Source organism: Aplidium turbinatum, chromosome 8 (assembly GCF_918807975.1).
Source record: "Aplidium turbinatum chromosome 8, kaAplTurb1.1, whole genome shotgun sequence".
NCBI classification, from domain to species: domain Eukaryota; kingdom Metazoa; phylum Chordata; class Ascidiacea; order Aplousobranchia; family Polyclinidae; genus Aplidium; species Aplidium turbinatum.
Genome location: NC_137479.1, coordinates 21,331,649 through 21,351,749, shown reverse-complemented (window position 1 = coordinate 21,351,749; position 20,101 = coordinate 21,331,649). Strand labels below are relative to the sequence as shown.

The 20,101-nt window shown below is 37.5% G+C and overlaps 1 protein-coding gene across 2 annotated transcripts; it reads left to right on the top strand.

The window, feature by feature from the left end:
- The first annotated feature begins 8,517 nt into the window (after positions 1 to 8,517).
- On the top strand, positions 8,518 to 20,069 carry LOC145775707 (acylamino-acid-releasing enzyme-like). Of its 2 annotated transcripts, none has more exons than XM_082587055.1 (2): positions 8,518 to 9,172; positions 15,494 to 20,069. In XM_082587055.1, exon 2 carries the CDS (start codon positions 15,712 to 15,714, stop codon positions 17,821 to 17,823), a length of 2,112 nt encoding a protein of 703 aa, XP_082443181.1. In that variant the 5' UTR covers positions 8,518 to 9,172; positions 15,494 to 15,711; the 3' UTR covers positions 17,824 to 20,069. The 2 variants fall into 2 exon arrangements, with proteins under 2 accessions (XP_082443181.1, XP_082443182.1); XM_082587056.1 differs by having other exon boundaries at positions 8,518 to 9,193; positions 15,514 to 20,069.
- The last annotated feature ends 32 nt before the right edge of the window (positions 20,070 to 20,101 follow it).

The following is a 20,101-nucleotide window of genomic DNA, read 5'->3' as shown; positions in this document are numbered from 1 at the left end:
TGCGGAACCCAGCCGAGACTTGCTTCTCTGTGACATTTCTTTTTAACAAACGATCAATGTAACGCAATAATCCTCATTGTTAAAATTAGAATACACAGTCCTCGAAATTAGCGGCGGCACACGGCAATTGCCGTGGTAAATGCCGTCGCAAACGTCATAATGGCCATTCTGCTACGGCAATACAAATGCCGTCGCAAAATGAGCATTTAATTCGGACAAAAATTGTTCAAAATTTCTTCCTGTTTGATTTACTCGCAGCGTGAGTTTAATCAGCAGAAACATCGCACCAAGACCTCACCTCGGACTATTTTACTTGCTGTGAACACTCACACAGTCTTCAAAATTAGCATATTTCTACTTCGCAAAAACGTTCACGAGGCCAAACGGCAAAAGTTGAAATTGCCTCGGCAATTGCTGTGAACGTTTATTACGAAAAAATTGTACCAAAACATGTAAAACGAGAAGAGAAAAAAATAATCGAATAGTCTATCACGACCGCACTGTTTGATTTGTTGAGATGTAATAATACGAAAAGTAGCGATCAACGCGATACGCACGCTGTTATGGTGATTCACGTTATAACTCATTGGGGGGAAAAAGTAAGTTAATTTTGGGTTGATTCAACGTTCGAGTCAGCACAAATCGATTTAATTTTCCCAGCGAGTTATATCGCGCAACAATGCCCAATAAGAAATTTACGTTTGTTTTACATTAATTCGATATCTAGCGACGTTAAATTATCATGAAATAACGTTAATTGCTCAATCAGGTACCCATAACAAATCAATAGCTCCCTGCGAGAAGATTGCCTCGATTTACGTATACAGTACACTAACATAATTTCGGCACAATTAGGACACTGCGAGCAACACAAAGTCTGTTTGATAAACTAGTCAGAATCGGAAACATCGGAGGATGAGGTTGTCGCGTCGTCACTGGAATACTTGAAGACGTAAAACTGCCCGTTCATGAACGCGCGATGCCACATGATCGGAAGCATTACTTTTCTTTACTGCCGAAGAACCATTTATCCAATTTTGTACCACTTTTTATATTCGCAACGACACCGGTCAAAAATAAGCATTCCCTTCGATGAAAGAATAACTTTTGCGTAACAATTAAGCCAGTATTTATAAGGAACTTGCAAACTTTTTACAGTTCACAAGAGCATTGTCAGCGCATAAAATAGCTTGCGTGATGCTCTTGGCTACCGCCGTGTGACAGACAATGAAGAAGAACCGCATAAAATTTCGTTTGATTAAAGCATACGGCAATTGCCGCCGCAATCCAAGGTTTGTTGATTTGGCGACGGCAATGTTTTTGCCGTCGTAGATGGCAGCTACTTTCGAGGGCTGAATACATATCCTGCCGAAAAGTTCAGATAACTTTATTTCAAGGCAACATTGCAAGGCGTTGAAATGATGTAAAAATGGCTACTTTTGCCATCAGCTCGTTAACCACGCCACTTTAATGTGATCTTTAAAGCAATTGCCTGTACTATTATTGCTTCAGCTCCGTATTTGTTCGCGTTAAACAAACAATTGTAACAATTCAAATTTAAAATATATTTTTGCTGCATTAGCTCTATTTTTGTCAAGAATTTTGCGGCGGTCATTTATGACCGACCAATGAGTCGGCTTCGGCAGACATTCGAGGTCATTCCGGAGGTCATGTCCGCCATGACCGCCGGAATTTCGAGGCCTGCACTAGAAATTATATCACTACTGGACCAACCATGGTCTTCCAATCGCACCAAAATAACACCTCTACTGCCCAAAAAATTATACTATTACTGGTAGAATTGAACGCTAGATGCGGTATACATAGTCGCTGAGGCATCAAGCATCTGCAGGCTATAACGTTGAAGAGACGAAAAACTACGCATATGTGATTGAAACTGCTGGTGCAAGAATGCGTTTAGCTTATTGGCATGCAATTTCTTGAGTGGCACGCAAATTCCTAATCACGCTTCAGAATCCTGAAGCACAACTGCATAATCACTTGAATTCCTGGGTAGCGTTACATATATGCAAAAGAACGACAATTTCACGACGGTAACAAACGTTGAAAAGACCTAAGGTGAAACGCAAAGCGCTACACCTTCACTGGTACACCTTTCCTTTGCTATTTCTTTGCCCTAAACACTAACTTTCAGGGTTTAAAGTTAGAAAATAGGAAAGCTATAAGGTAAAGTTGTGAAAACACTATTCACCAACTTCACCTCGTATTTTTGGTCAATTTTGGAATTTTATCTTGTATGTTTACCAAAGCAAGAGTTTCCAAACTTGAGAGCTCACACTCTCAAATGGTCATCTGTTTTCGGCAGCATGTAGGCTACCTATGCGAACATCAGTTTTTTTCTAAAATGCACTTTACAAAAAGTCGTTACAGGTCGAGGCTGACAGATGAAAATGTTAGTATGCAGTTGAGAGTTGCCACATCGTCTGTTCGACTTAATATTGAACGCTTGGTCAAGCAAAAAACTTTCCAAAAATTCCACTAAGCAAAAAAATTTAATGCTTCAATGTTATTTTTCAATATTTTATGCTTCAATGCTGCATTATATAGCTTCAGCTGCATGAATCGCATGGGCTTTTGTTTGTTGTTCGAAAAAGTAATTTTATTAACTGATTTGTTGTTTCGGAGCATAATAGTCGAAACATTCAGTCAACTTGTACAAAAGGGATACGGTAGAGCTAAAAAAAGAAGAAATCATACTCATATGAATGCAAACGCTTCGAAAATTAAACTGTCGTCATTATCAGTGCAAGTATGCTACTGTTGCTCTATTCTTTTTGCTCAAGTTGATTTGTTTTTATTTTTACCTGTTGTATGTTTCGATTCTGCGTGAGATAACTTCAACTGTGTGGAAGAAGAACTGTGTGGGTTTTATTACTTTCATATGCCGTTTGTTACTTTTCATGAATAATATCTTGAGTCGCTTCTAAAAGATTTCATAGTAGGTTACGATTAAAAAGTTGTGTGGCTCGATAACTCGGGTCTGCTACTATTCGGCGAGTCCGATTCGGCGAGTCCGATTCGACTAGTCCGATTCGGCGAGTTCCCTATTCGGCGAGAGCCCTTTTCGGCGAGTGCCCTATTCGGCGAGTTTTTGAAATTTTTAAAAGGAAATTATCGGGTACCGTAGCTTTATTATGATTGCCGTTTTTACATCGTTTTAACGTCGCTAAACGTTGAAATCGTGCAGAAAGGAATAAAAATACAATGTTTGAACTATTAAATTAAAATTCGTCATGTCAGTTCAGTTGTTTTTATTTCTGACCATCATGTCAAAAACGATTTGTTCCACGATTTGTTCCAAGAACCCATTTAGCATAGCATTTCATTTGTACATTGATTCAACGTCTGAATACATTATCTTAAAAATGCAACGTATCGTAGGGCTTCTGTGAATGTTTCTCAGTTTCAACGTATCCTAGTCAACAAAAGCACCCTTTTCTACACGATTTCAACGTTTAGCGACGTTAAAACGATAGGCCACACATTTGGTTAGCCTTTTCATTCTGTTACTACAATGTAAAAATGAACTGTTAGGCTAACTGGGTTCTTGGAACAAATTTTTGCTGGTCGGGATAACTAGGCTACGGTAGCCTACCCAATAATTTCCTTTCAATCTAAGCTGTAGGAGTGTAGGTCACACATTTGTTGATCCAAACTAATCATTTTAACCATAGGCGTCTAAGCCGTGGGGGCCAGGCCCCCACGCGTATTTCCGCGTGGGAGCAACTTTTTATGCGGCATTGATACATAAAACAATAGATGAACTAGCGATCGGCAGCAGAAAAACATTTTTAAATGCAAACCGCAACAGCTTCGCAGTAAATAATCACTAGAACGAGTAGCGATGCTACAATCCCATCCCAGACAAAAAAAGCTGTCATTTTTACGTTGATTTAACGTCTGCAGACGTTGAATCAATGTAAAAATGACTGATTTTGCTGCCTGTGACATAGCAAAAATCTACCATTTTGCGTCGATTCAATGTCATCAGATGTTGAATGCACCCAAAAACAACATAATTTGCTACGTTGACGCAGTGTGCGTTTAACTTAATGCGCTTGCAAACAGCCTCCTGTCGCTTTCGAAAGTTGAAACCTCTGCAGAGAATTGTCGCCGCAATGAATCGCTTGCTGTGAAAATGAACTTGAAGTCTCGGCCCGAGGAAACCACTAACCAACGTAACAAGGGCTGGTATAAACCGCACTGCCCAGTGCCCACAGTCGCACAAGCGGCATAATCAACACAACAACGGACTCGCGCAAACTGCATGGCGCACACACGTCCGTTGCTATAGAAACCCGATCAAAGGCGGGGAATATGCGCATCTTTTGTTTCATCTGCAACACGAAAACGGGCGTATTACAGCAAATTGAAACTTGAAAGCTGGTCAGCCATAAGTTGCGATATTGTAGTGAAAAGGGAGCAATGTCAAGTCGAAAACTTAATCAAACGTCTCTCTGTAACTATTTTTCAAGGGCTGTTTACGGATGTCAGCAACTTTTAAATTTATTAAAGGTGACGTGCTGTTGAATTGATGTAAACATGAATGATTTTGCTTTCAACAGGTATATTTTCAAGCATATGATCAAGTTAGTATTTTCATTCCATTTACAGTATACCTTTTAGTAAACCTTTTCGTCTCTTGTTTCATGCTAATAAATCTAGTTCGTTGCTAAACTTTATGTTGTGCTTAGCTTAAAGAGTCGCAGTCCATCAACCGCTAGCCAACGCAGACGCATAGCATGTGTTTTGGTCGAGCTTTGTTTATAATAATTAACGGTAGGTCGAACGTAGCGATAACTCCGAGTGTGGCAATAAAAGCAATCCTAGTGTGACGACATAATTACGTCATCCATCTGCGTGACATTTCGCCGAAATTACCTTGCTGCTGATGAAACACGCTTTCGCCCCCACGGCCAAAAAAATAGTTAGGCGCCTATGATTTTAACTATTCAAAAGTACTAACTTATAGACATAAACATTATTTTTTTTGTAACATTTTCTTCGTTTTATTTTTCCTTCATATCTTAAATTTTTCTGAAGGTGATGCACTGATGCAACCTTGCCAAATTTCTTTCAACTCAATAACTTACTTCGGTCACAAGCACGTTTTAACGTTCGCGTTTTGTCGCTTCTACCTTTTTCTACACCTTTGCTATGTTGACGTGAATTGTTTTTGATATCATGATCAGAAATAAAAACAACTGAACTGACATGACGAATTCAAGCACGTTTTAACATTCGCGTTTTGTCGCTTCTACCTCTGCTATGTTGACGTGTATTGTTTTTGATATGATGGTCAAAAATAACTGAACTGACATGACGAATTCAGGCACGTTTTAACGCTCGCGTTTTGTCGCTTCTACCTTTGCTATGTTGACGTGTATTGTTTTTGATATGATGGTCAAAAATAAAAACAACTGAACTGACATGACGAATTTTAATTTAATAGTTCAAACATTGTATTATTATTCCATTCTGCACGATTTCAACGTTTAGCGACGTTAAAACGATGTAAAAACGGCAGTTGTAATTAAGCTACGGTACCCGATAATTTCCTTTTAAAAATTTCAAAAACTCGCCGAATAGGGCACTCGCCGAAAAAGGCTCTCGCCGAATAGGGAACTCGCCGAATCGGACTAGTCGAATCGGACTCGCCGAATCGGACTCGCCGAAACGGGCCATTCCGCGATAACTCATGTGTAATTGACAATGTGGCCCGCGACCGCAAAAAGGTTCGTCACCCCTGGCTTAAATGATCTAAATCTCTTTTGCGAAGTGTTTTATCTTTGAAACACCACTTGTAATAACCATTTTTATTGCCCCTCAACCATAAATTTATGGGGGGCGCCACCCCCGGGAGTCGGCGCATATGGAAATATCTCACAGTAACAGAGAAATTTGACGTTTCATTGCCTCCAACCCTCGACAAGAGGAAAGAAGTTAATGAAAATGATCTATTTCGTGTCAACGCATGGGCCAATTCTGTGCCTCCAATTGGGTGACACTGTTTCAGAGAATCCACTTTAGAAATTGTCATTTAAAGATGACCATTTCGGTAGACATTTGCTGTTATCGTATATTTCCAGTATATGGTTTAGTTCAATTATTTTAGGTTAAATAATTTACTGTGCAAAAGTGTGCATCATACACCATGTCTGCCTCACACTGAGGATCAGTGCTTTTCAACCTTTCTCATGTAATTTACTATCCTAGTTATCGGATATGACTGAATGTACGCTAGGGTGGCTCTTATTTGGCAAAAAATGAAAAAAAATTTGAATTTTATGTGGGACACCCTTTTAAAAGGTGAGGTTGTCAGAAAAAATAACTCCTGCAAAAAATTTTTGAATTTGAAATTGATTTAGAGGTGGCCCTCTCCCCCTAAAGTTTTGTGCCCTCCTCCCAAATACCAAATCTGCATATCTCAAAAACTGCTTGAGCTAGAGATACGGTTTTTGTGTCAAAAGATGCAGAAAGCATGATTTCCTATCTGCTTTCTGAACAGTGATTGCGCCTATCTTGAGTAGAAAAGCAGTTATTTAGAAAAAAAACTGTTTTCGGTATTCTAGCACAAAACAGTGCTGAATAAGTATTGTGGCCCAAGCTATTCAATAAACAAAGTTCATAAACTAACCTGTAAAACTGGTAAAGCAATGAACGAAATAAGTATTCCTAAACTTTTATGCATTCATGCATAGCTAAAATGCCCGTTTTTTGGCATATTCCTTGGAGAAACTTCTGAGCGTGGAATCCGTTTTCAAGCTTCAGGTGCTATGCATCGCACTTGTTGGATGCAAAGGCGATTTATGCAAAAAGCTTGGTCTGCATTTATGGTATCTGTCCGAAGAAATGGTAGAACTAGCCTTGTTTGACTCTCGATTGTCTGTGGAAAGTAAAAAGCTAATGGTGGCAACCATGTTAAATGAAACAGCAGAACGTCTACCAAGGAGACCAAGCATCAAAGTAGATGCGTTTCTTAGCAATAAGGGTCTAGAACAGTATTGCACCTCTAATTCAAAACGGCTTCTTCAGCTGTTGGGTGAAGATGAAGCAATAATTATACTTTCAAAGGATCCTGCTCATTGGACTGAAGATAGTGCATTTATTCAAGCTTTACACATGGCGAAGGGACTTTCAGTAGTCAATGATAGAGCAGAGAGAGGAGTTGCTCTAAGTCTAATCCAGGATTTTAACAAACTCTCAACTGAAGATGAGTACCAACTTCAGTTTCTTTTGCAAGTTGTTACTGAACACAGGAAACTGTTTCCAAATTCCAACAAGAACAATATTGTCGATTCTTCTTCGTTTAAACCTTCTTTGTTACTCCAGGGGTCAAGGGGCTCTGTCTTTTACCACTCTTGGGCAGTGGCAATGCGGTTTGGATGCTTGAGCAGGTGTCGAGCAGCAGTTGCATTGATTCGTCATCCAGTTCAAGCAGACCACGCACACTATTTGGCGCAGTTACAGATAGTGTGGTTTGTGGTTTGTTCCTCTTTGCCACACTCACAGATTGCGGATGGAGCCATCCCCCATTTGTGCATGTTTGAGCGGAATAGTCTGACTCCAGTAGCCCAGTACGCAGGCGGTTGAGCCACACCCAGGCCTTCCTTGGCAAATTATGCATTCCGGTTGGATGGGGGCTGGTGTCGGAGATAAAACTTTAGAGCCTTGAGTTCTTCTTCCACTCTGAGCTCCATTTGTTGTCCTCCCAGGTAGCCGCGCTGATGGATTGGTTTTCAGCGGTTTTCATCAGGAGTTGTGCATCACATACAAATGGGTGTCTCGATTTCAGTTGCCGAGGATGCTCAATTGCTCGCTCACAGACTCGTAGAGACTTGAGTGGAGCAAGTGGTTGGGGTTCGTAGTGCCGAGAAAGAGACAGGATGGCTTCTTCGCGACGAAACTCAGCTGGTTGGTTGCCTGCAAGGACAGGGAAATTGTCCGATGGTATAGGTCGCAGACATCCTGTCATGATACGCAAGGCAATATGTAAAATATTGTCGATAATATCGCTTCTTGCAGTACCGACCAGAATTACATTTTGAAATGAATATCGTTACCAGTGTTCTCTCTAAGGTGCAAAAATTAAGAAAAAAAAACGAAATTTTATAGACGGTTTCGTGGTCACAAAAAAAGTTGTAAAATCAAGATTTGGTCAAATGCGTTTTTTCTAAATAACTGCTTTTCTACTCAAGATAGATGCATTCAATGTTCAGAAAGCAGATAGAAAACCATGTTTTCTGCATCTTTTAACACAAAAACCGTATCTCTAGCTCAAGTGGTTTTCGAGATACGCAGATTTGGTATTTCGGGGGAGGGCACAGAACTTTAGGGGGGGAGGGCTACCCCTAAATCAACTTCAAATTAAAAAAAAATTTGCAAGAGTTATTTTTTCTAACAACCTCACCATTTGAAAGGGTGTCCCAAGCAAAATTCAAAAACTCAATTTTAAGAGCCACCCTAATGTACGCACAACATTTTTACTGATAATGAGTAAGTTTGATGGCTGTAAAACTTAGAATACTTATTTCGAAAGAAATATATTAGAGTTTTGGTTTTGCCGTTTTTTGTTTTATTTTGCCACCTTCATACATATATTATAATATGCATGCGTGACTTTATGTTTTGCCAAAAGATATGATGCTTGTGTAAACAACATGCTTGAGCGCATTGAGCTCAAACGTCTTGCTTGTGTAGACACATAAATACAGTCTCAAAAGCTATGTTCACTATATATATGGTAAAAATAGCCTCTGCTGAAAGTTTTTACCTTTTTGAGAAAAAGATATCTTTGAATGACCATAGTAGTCCCTGGTGAAACAAAACTGTGAACAATCAAAAGTAACAAAAAAGTTGATGATTCCTAAATTGTAATGAGAGTGTGTGTCTTTAATTAAGACATTTTTTGTCATTTTCAGGTAGGAATGACTTATTCGCACGCAATGAAATAGCATGACAGGAGTGCTTAAAAGTGTTGTGAAGTTTGATGTGCATTGTGCATTTTATATTGCGTTTCACCATATTACGTCTATAGACAATATATGTGGCCCTTAAACAGTTATACAGTACTGTATATCATACAATTGTTAATTATTTAAAAGTTCAAATGGGCCATCATCATCGAAAAAAACATTGTTCCAGTCTGATTGTGTTTAAACACTTGCTCTAGGTCAGTGGTTCCCAACCTTTTTGTTGTCACGGACCCCTTTAGACAAATTATCAATTCTACGGACCCCTACCTAAATTTTGCCTGAAACTCAATTAACATACTATTGACTATTGCAAAGAAATTTATTTTCACACGAGTCAGTTCAATCACAGTAGGCTACTATTAACTATTGTAATAATTATGCTACTCAAATACTGTACGGTGTCATGTTGCATTGCCGCTGTAACTCCTGCGGCAAATATCAGGTTAAACAGTTGCTCAAATAAGAAAATAAATGGATTGTTCAAGAAATGTCAGCAGTATTTGAATATTAAGATGACCCAAAGTGTCATGCCGAAACTTTTTTAACGTAAGCAAATTTAATGAGATGGTTGTTGTTGCCTTTCCTGAACTGAACGACTGAACTGTGCTTGAATTTTTGACAATGCAACACGCATGTCGTCTTCAACGTCCACTGTCCAGGCGATTTCGATGTTGTTTTTATTGTAACAAGAGCTGAGAATCCTGCCTCGCAAAGGTTAAGTGGTTATGAATGGTAACAAAACAATATGTAATCGCTTGCTTTGTTAAGAATGGGTAGGTTTGCAGTTGTGAGTACCAAAATTCTTCCACAGTTTTTGAATGAAACTCAATGCGTAATAACTCTTTTGATCTCAAATCAATTAGGCCATCTTCACTGAGATCGCTAATGTTGTTTAAGTCAAAAAGAAAAGGATTTCGAATCCATGTTTCAACTTTGTTCGGCAGGTGTTCTGAATTAACATAACGTTAAAATGAGATTTGCAGGGTTTCAAGTGTGCGCAAAATTTTTCTCTCATAGAGATCACAAGAGTACATTCTCTTTGAGTTTCATCAATCAAGATAAGATCTTCTAACATTGGAAAGTTAGCGTAATTACCTACCTCCAATCTGCGTTTCCAAACCGGCAACTTGGCTAAAAACGCTTTCAGTTTTTCAGCTGCATCAATTATTGACATTGTCACACCTGGTCCTTGAATGCCACGATTAACATTGTTAATATGACCGAAAATATCGGCTAAGTAGGCCATGCCGTATAGAAAACTTTTACTCTCGAACAAATTTTGAGAGGGGACTTCCTTTTGCTTTCAAAAGAGTTGATACCTCATTTTTTAGCTGCTGCAGTCGTTTTAAAACTTCTCTAGATAACCAACGTAGGCTACCTCAGAATGATACAAAAGTACTCCGTCATCTGACCCTATTTCTTGACAGAGCGCTTTAAAAGTACGGTGGTTTACAGCTCTGCTTTTGATGAAATTAATGACTTTCACGCAATTTGTCAGAAATGTTTTGAGACTTGCTAGTAAAGTTATTGCTGCTAAGGCGTACCTGTGCAAGAAGCAATGGGTAACAACTAGAGATGTAAAAAAACGGTTTTTTTTGTTTTTAAAAAAACGAGCTCGTTTTTTTTGTTTTTTATCGTTTTTTTTTGTTTTTTATTCGTTTTTTTTGTTTTTTTTACCTATTTTTTTATTAAATGTCACAATATGCAGCAATTAGGGTAAACTCATTGCAATAGCGTCTCTTTCAACAAAAAAATAGTCTCATAACTCGTATAACATCTTTCAAATGAGACAATATGTCTCAAGTCTCAACACACGAGCCATAAAGGTTTCTCATCGTCTCAAATAGTAACACAGTGTCCTATGGTTGGCACATCTCAAGTATTGTCTGTAATTTGGTTCAGCCAGTTGTTAAATGCAGTACCACACTCGTGTACAGTTTCGAAGCCACCTGGGATTTTGGTTAATGGGCATGTTACGTTAGGACCAGGTGGTCAGGGTCCTGTTTCTCTACTTCACAAAGGCACTTTTCACCAGCACACCATTACCAGTACAACGTCAAGAGATTGTTCCAGTTGATGTGCATTTGGTGCAAACGTGATGAGAATCACACAAGCGATTCTCGAGTTATAAGTGAAATAACCTTAGCCACTAAGTGGCTTTATAGATAAGGAGCAATAGAAAAACGGCCATATCTCAAGAACCGCTCAACATATTTACATAAGTTTTAGCTCTACCCCCATGTTTTATGGGGTGGGCTATCTGTTTATGAATATTAAAACAAGTTTTGGCTACTACTTTTTGAGCTAAAAAGAAATTAACCTCTTGTCGTTACGCACCAATAAAACCATGGTGCGTAAATTAAAAAAAAAAATAATTGGGTAGAAGAAAGATTGATGACAAGTTTGGCAAAAGCAGTGTAGTGCTTAAGTCCCCAACTTTTAGCCCAAATCACATTTAAATGTAGTGAAAGATGGAAACGTTTTGATGTTTTTTTATTTTCCCTGAAGAGATTCAATAATCCTTTGTGACGTCATAGTCATGTTTGTTTTCCCTTAATCACACCATTGTGCTGTCAAAGACATGTTTAAAAGAAGTATGGTTATTGGTTGCACTTAATCCATCCAATTTGAACTAGTTTGCAGAACTTTGAGACTTTAGCACTTTTTTTGTTTTTGCCTAACTTTTCGTCAATCTTTCCTCTGCCCAATAAAAAAAATTAAAGTTTGCATCATGGTTTTATTGGTGCGTAACGACAAGAGGTCAATTTCTTTTTATCTCAAAAAACAGTAGGCCTAGTTCTCAAATAAAATAAGTTTTCATCTTTGATGTTTGTTTTGTATCTTTATCCTGCATTGTGGGAATATGGGTAAAACTTTATTCTTGTCAGGAAAAGCATTATAAAGCATTTATTCACTATGTTTGGTTTTTTTTGGTTGGTTTTTGAATCTTTATCCTCGGACTGACAAAGCCTTGATAGGTTATTCCTGGTACTTGTTCGCATACTTGTAGAGGCTCTTGACGCAGGGCCGGTTACCGAGATTGGCAGAGTGAAGTTTTCCGATTGTTGAAGTGTTGTTGCCGAGAAATTATTCCATTCACTAGGTGCCGCTGAATGGAGAGCAGTCCTGAAATGCGTTGCTCAAGCGCACACCCCGAGAGTCGAACCAGCGCCGCGTGATCTTGAGCCCGACGCGTAACCACTGAGCTAACTATATGAACACTGAGCACTGCTGAAAAACTCCACTTTAAAGGAAAAATTTCTTCATTCAAGGTTGGTAGAATGGGTCTGCTACTATTCGGCGAGTCCGATTCGGCGAGTCCGATTCGACTAGTCCGATTCGGCGAGTTCCCTATTCGGCGAGAGCCTTTTTCGGCGAGTGCCCTATTCGGCGAGTTTTTGAAATTTTTGAAAAGAAATTATTGGGTACCGTAGCCTAATTATAATTGCCGTTTTTACATTGTTTTAACGTCGCTAAACGTTGAAATCGTGCAGAAAGGAATAAAAATAAAATGTTTGAACTATTAAATTAAAATTCGTCATGTCAATTCAGTTGTTTTTATTTCTGACCATCATATGAAAAACAATACATGTCAACATAGCAAAGGTAGAAGCGACAAAACGCGAACGTTAAAACGTGCTTGTGACCGAAGTAAGTTATTGAGTTGAAAGAAATTTGGCACGAAAATGTTACAAAAAAAAATCATGTTTATGTCTATAAGTTAGTACTTTTGAATAGTTAAAATGATTAGTTTGGATCAACAAATGTGTGGCCTGCAGCTTGGATTGAAAGGAAATTATCGGGTACCGTAGCCTAGTTATCCCGACCAGCAAAAATTTGTTCCAAAAACACAGTTCATTTTTACATTGTAGTAACAGAATGATAAGGCTAAACAAATGTGTGGCCTATCGTGTTAACGTCGCTAAACGTTGAAATCGTATAGAAAAGGGAGCTTTTGCTGACTAGGATACTTTGAAACTTTCACAGAAGCCTTTCGATTTGTTCCAAGAACCCAGTTAGCCTAACAGTTCATTTTTACATTGTAGTAACAGAATGAAAAGGCTAACCAAATGTGTGGCCTACAGCTTGGATTGAAAGGAAATTATCGGGTACCGTAGCCTAGTTATCCCGACCAGCAAAAATTGCCGTTTTTACATCGTTTTAACGTCGCTAAATGTTGAAATCGTGTAGAAAAGAGAACTTTGCTGACTAGGATACGTTGTGTTGTAAAATTACGTTTAGTCTACATTATGTTCCTACGTTCTGGTTTCCTTGCCTAGAGCGCTTCACGTTGATTGTTTTCTCAGTACGCGTTCAGTTCTCAGGTTAGCGCTCAGTTCTCAGTTTTCTCATTGTGTGAAACAGACCTACTTTGTTCGCTTTATATTTATGGTTTGTGTTTTGTAGGTACACTTCGTTTCTTAGTTTTTTAAAACTCAATAAATGGATGTTACACGTTGAAGCTGAGAAACATTCACAGAAGCCCTAAGATTTGTTCCAAAAACCCATTTAGCATAACATTTGATTTGTACATTGATTCAACGTCTGAATACATTATCTTAAAAATGCAACGTATCGTAGGGCTTCTGTGAATGTTTCTCAGTTTCAACGTATCCTAGTCAGCAAAGTTCTCTTTTCTATACGATTTCAACGTTTAGCGACGTTAAAACGATAGGCCACACATTTGGTTAGCCTTTTCATTCTGTTACTACAATGTAAAAATGAACTGTTAGGCTAACTGGGTTCTTGGAATAAATTTTTGCTGGTCGGGATAACTAGGCTACGGTACCCGATAATTTCCTTTCAATCTAAGCTGTAGGTCACACATTTGTTGATCCAAACTAATCATTTTAACTATTCAAAAGTACTAACTTATAGACATAAACATGATTTTTTTTTGTAACATTTTCTTGGTTTTATTTTTTTTTCATATCTTAAATTTTTCTGAAGGTGTTGCGACCGTGCCAAATTTTTTTCAACTCAATAACTTACTTCGGTCACAAGCACGTTTTAACGTTCGCGTTTTGTCGCTTCTACCTTTTTCTACACCTTTGCTATGTTGACGTGAATTGTTTTTGATATCATGATCAGAAATAAAAACAACTGAACTGACATGACGAATTCAAGCACGTTTTAACGTTCGCTTTTGTCGCTTCTACCTTTGCTATGTTGACGTGTATTGTTTTTGATAGGATGGTCAAAAATAAAAATAACTGAACTGACATGACGAATTTTAATTTAATAGTTCAAACATTTTATTTTTATTCCTTTCTGCACGATTTCAACGTTTAGCGACGTTAAAACGATGTAAAAACGGCAATTGTAATTAGGCTACGGTACCCGATAATTTCCTTTTAAAAATTTCAAAAACTCGCCGAATAGGGCACTCGCCGAAAAAGGCTCTCGCCGAATAGGGAACTCGCCGAATCGGACTAGTCGAATCGGACTCGCCGAATCGGACTCGCCGAAACGGGCCATTCCGTGGTAGAATGGTAGTTACTAGCAATAGTCAACATGGGTGGTGGGCATTTGAAAGGAGCATTAACCTAAACCTTTTCTGACAAATGCACTAACTTTTGACAGCTAAAAATATCAGTGATAAGGTCTCTTGCATTATATGTCCCAAATAATCTGCAAAAAGCATCAATGACGAAGTGTCCAATCCAAGATCTTACAACACACGAAAAGAATACTTCTGTTTCAACATTTATAAAGCATATACATCGTTGGCAAGCTATCAGTTACAAAACATGTTTAAACAAGCTATTGGCAATAGCTTGCATTAATAAATTACCACGTCCACAAACAAGGTAAATGTGTGTACTGAATACTGCCACCTTGTTTTGTCAAAATTTCGTCAACCCATTGAGTGTGTACAAGAATAACCAGTACCACAGTATACTAACATCATAGGCTAACTTCCATAAAAGGAAAAAAAAATTAACTCATCTACATTATGTCATGTATCAAATTTCATTAATTCAATGTTTGTCAGGTCTACTGCCACAAACATGCCAGAGAATGAAGAAGAAAGCGAAACAACATAGGTCCTCATAGGACTATGCAAGAACATATGCTGCCAAACACAAACACTTAAGAATTTCAGCACACCAATAAAACTATTTTTAGTAATTTAATGTTTTTCAAGAGCACTATAATGAAACTAAGCTGTAAATTGCAAAAAAATTGCAACTTTTTCAGAAAAATATGAAAAAAAAACAAAAAACGAGTGTTTTTTTTGGCTCAAGTTTTTTTTGAAAAAAAACACGTTTTTTTTAAAAAAAAACGGTTCGTTTTTTTTGCATTTACATCTCTAGTAACAACCATGCGAGGAACTTCGTTTTTTACTAAAGCAGCAAATCCGGATTTGTTCCCGAGCATAGCTGGTGCTCTATCCGTGCATATAGAACAAAGTTTTTTTTTTCCAAAATTCATCAAGGTAATCACGGACCGCCAAATGCTTTCTCACGGACCCCCAAGAGGTCCGCGAACCCCAGGTTGGGAACCACTGCTCTAGGTGTTGTGGATATATTTGGCCTCTTTATAAATTTTATGTCCAGTTGTCCTTGTTTGTGACAAACCATCTTTGTTGAAATTTCAGTATTAGTGCTAAGAGAGCAAGTGATTCATTTCAGCGAGCAACAAACTGAGCTCTGCGTTGCAATACAGACTTTAATAAATTGCTTTAAAATTTTGATTAAACTTGATTTACATAATGTCTGATTTTGAAAAGCAATGTGTGTCTGTTTATGAGGAACTTTCTAAAGCTCCATCTTTGGATAAGTTACTTGTATCTAAAAATAAAGAAACTGCTGATACTTTCCACTGGGAAGCTTCTTGGTCTCAACGAGACATTCCACGAAACTGTCCTATTAAATATAAAACTTATGGCTTCATCAACCATTCCAATGAAACACTTGTGAACACAAAAAGTTCAGCTGCCACTGAATTGAATGATGAAAAAATAGTAAGTGTTTCTCCGTCAGGAAAGCTTAGAGCTGTAATAAGAGAATGCAAAATCAAAGACGAGAAGCATAATTTTTTGGAGATTTGGAATTGTTCAAGAAAATTAAAAAATGTAGATCTCACTGATCAAAATAAACATGGTGTAGTACATACAAATGCTGCATTTTGCAGTTTAGAATGGTCTTATGATGACAAAAAGATTGCTTATATTGCTGAAAAGAAAATTCCAAAATCCAAGTCTTTTTTTGCAAAATGCACTGAAGAGACTGAAAGTTCTGGAAGGAAAGGTGAACAGTTTCTTTACAGAGAAGATTGGGGTGAACAGTTAGTTGGAACATTTTACCCCACTGTATTTGTATATGACATTAGCAGTGGCGATATCACAGACCTTTCATCAAAATTTCCAGAAAATGCTTGTGTTGCTGAAGTTTTATGGTCTGCTGATAGCAAAAGCCTGTTTGCTTTGGCTTGGCATGGTTCTCCATGGAAACTTGGCTTGATTTATTGCAAAAACCGTCTAAGTTCCTTGTTCAAACTAAATGTTGATGATGGTGAGTTGAGCGATCTGACAGGTGGAAAAACATGTGTTTATTCTCCCACATTTAATCCAAGTTGTACAAAGTTATTCTATTTGGAAACTGTGCCATTTTTGACTCATGGTCAATGCTCTAAAATGATGTGTATTGATGTCACTAGTACCGGAAGCGGTAATCCAAGGGTAGTTATTGATCGTGTTGGAATGGCTCAAGATTCCTCTGGTTTTCAAGGTTTGTTCATTGATTCTATTCCAAAGAAAACATGGTTGTCAGATGGCAACCAAATTATCCTGCACAGTATTCATCGGAGTAATATTGCATTGTTATGTGTTGATGTGACAACTGGTAACGTGGAAATTTTAGAAAATGAAGGTGTATGGAATATTCTTTGTGTTTGTGATAACATCTTGTTTGTTTCTCACTCAACCCCAAACAAGCCAGCTACCCTTATAGCAGGAAAATATTGTAATTCCAAGATTGAGTGGAAAACATTGGATACACCTTTTTCTCAGCTAGATGACATAACATGGTCCATACAAAAACATGAGCCAAAGCTTCAAAACAAAGTTTATCCTGATTTAGATTATGAATCTGTCTTGGTAAAGCCAAGTGGTAATGCTCCTGCATTAGGCTTGATTGTAAATCCTCATGGTGGACCACATAGTTGCTATGCTGCTGGGTTTGATCTGTTTTCAGCATGCTTTTCCAAGCTAGGGTTTGCTGTTTTGAGAATAAATTACAGAGGATCATTGGGATTTGGGCACAATAATGTCCTTTCTTTGCCAGGCAATATAGGAACACAGGATGTCAGCGATGTGCAACAAGCAGCAGAATCAGTTGTAAAGGATTTAAGCATTTCTCCTGACAAAGTATTTGTGCAAGGTGGGTCGCATGGAGGATTTTTAACTCTTCATCTTGTTGGACAACATCCTGAGTTTTATGTTGCTGGAGCAACAAGAAATCCTGTTTCAGATGTTGCAGCTATGCGTTCCACTAGTGATATAATGGATTGGGTTTATTGTGAAGGTGGCTGTGATTTTAATTATGGAGTTGTGCCATCTCCTGAAACACTGGAGAAGTGTTTGAAACTATCACCAATTGTTCATGTGTCTCAAGTGAAGGCACCACTTCTTTTCATGATTGGAGCACAAGATGTTAGAGTTCCACAACAACAATCAATTGAGTATATTCATGCATTACAAGGACTGGGTAAGAAAGTGTGTGTGATGAAGTATGAAAATAACAACCATCCAATATCAAAAGTTGATGCTGAAGCCAACTGTTTTGTAAATATGGCTATGTGGTTTTATGATAGCCACAAGTAAAAATGTTGTCAAGAGCATATTCTTGTGTCTGCTAAGTAATTTGGTGGTTAATTTAATAAGTGCTGAGATTTAAAGTGGTCAGTGATGAGATGGCTTAGTACAATTGTTTCGACCTTAAAGTCTCATTAGTGCAGTAAACGTACGCTATACTTAAATGCCTATTACTATATTAAGTAATTCAGCGTGGTGATTTTTCGATGTATTATATAGTATATATGCAAAGAACCACATTTAGATACTTTCACCCACCTTGCTCAAATTACTGGAGTGGTGAGGTATGTGCAGTGCAACATATACAGTACACTTATACAGCATATAAAGCACCAACTGCCACTATTGTGTGCCAATGAGTGTATTTGGAAACTCATCAGTTCTTTCTCAATTATAGTACCGTATTGCGATACATTACATTGAACTGCTCTAAATTACTTCATGTTCTTATTCGTATCTCAAAAATCTATGATCATAAACATATAGTGATTCATCTAATGTGTTTTAATTGTGTATATTATTTGATGTGCTACTAATATTTTGGGGTATACGACTTTCTGTCTTTGCCAACCTCTCGCAAGACAACTGACCGCTGCCAACCCAACTACTTGACACGAATTCTACAATTTTATTTTTGCTTTGTATTTTATTCAAGGTCTAGACATCTTGTTGACCTTACTAATCTGATTAGCACTTCCTTATCACAGCATGCCTATGGCTTTTTTGGCTGGATTGGTAGATATATATTTGTCTATTTTAGAAAATATGAAGTAGAAAATACGCTCAAATGCTTGACCCATTGTGCTGCGTAATTTTTCTGTTATTATTTTGTGTGAGTACTGGGTAGGTTAAGCAGTTTCTCAAATGTTTAGATTTGACCATATTTTTTTGCTGTGATACTGTATGATTTTTTAGTATTTGTTTTAAAGATATTTTTCTTATAGGCTTGAAAAGGGTTGTATGACTAGCCGAAAACGCTCACTTATTGTTTTTTTTTTTGGTTTTTAATGTTAATTGTAGTGTATATAGTTGCTGAGTTATGTATGTTTATGGTTTCAAATAGTTACCTCTCTACCCAAATTGTATTTTAGAAAACAACAACAAACTAATCTTAAAATTTCCATCCTTAATACCTGTTGAAGGACTGTTGTTTTTAATATTGTAGTTTTGATCACAACATATAAGCCGCCCTCGAATCTAAATTGCACAAATGACGAGAAATAAAAACTTCATAAATTACGGTTTACAATCGAGTAAATACAACATGTTATCAAACGTACACTAACATTGAAGTTAGTAGCTCAGTAGGCTGGTAGTTTTCATTATACCTCTTCTGCATACCAAAAGTGTGTGATTTCAGTTTCCGTCAACAGTTATTCCAATTTTAACCCACACAATTTAAACCAATATTTGGGGGTATAGGCCTACCTCTATTATAATAAACAATTCTGGTTATTTTTTTGATGTTGAAAAACATACATACAGTAACAACGTGCAATTACAGTTGCGACAAGTTGGCCAGGAGAGAATGTCCTGGTCCCAATATTTTGTTGACTACACAACATAAGTTCAAATCACATGAGGTTGTTTTTCTCGCTGAAGCTTGTAATTGTATAGTATATATATATATATTCTTTCAAAATTAATTTCATAGCATCCCGTGTGCCAAGTATAAAATATCATCAGCAGTTGTTCAGCTATCATGTAATGCCATTTTCGACTCATATTGTTTGCTTGATTGCCATTGTTTGCATGTTCGCCATTGTTTGCTTTTCTTTATAACTCATAGAATGAGTTTTGTCATCAACAATCGACATATTGATGGCTCTTTCTCACACTCTTGAGGTGACATAATATAAATATTTAAGCACTTAGGATTGGATGCATCAACCGTGGATCGTTCTTGAATTTATTAAGCAAATTGATCAATTTAGAAATTGTTTTCATAAACCACATTTTTCCTTTGTGCACCATTGATTGTGTAATTACTGTTCTACAGATCAACTACACACAACAAGTTTTCGAATAACCAATCAAAGTTCAGTTAGCTTAATTGGCTATTGAAAAGCTTTGCTGTTGGCGCATCTGACCTTCAATTTGAGTTTTTTAAATATATATTATAATTGAAGTCTTGCATTTTCAAAACACTAATCAGTACACTTTCTTTCTAACTAGCAAGAGTACAAGAATACATAAGTTAAAGACCATTTGATGTGTATTATATGCAATTTCTATAATCTATATTGTGCAAACAGGTCATTCTTGTTATTTATCCTATTGATGTGAA

What these genes read in the sequence shown, in the direction of transcription:
- LOC145775707 (XM_082587055.1), top strand. Translation starts at nt 15,712, where the DNA reads ATGTCTGATTTTGAAAAGCAATGTGTGTCTGTTTATGAGGAACTTTCT.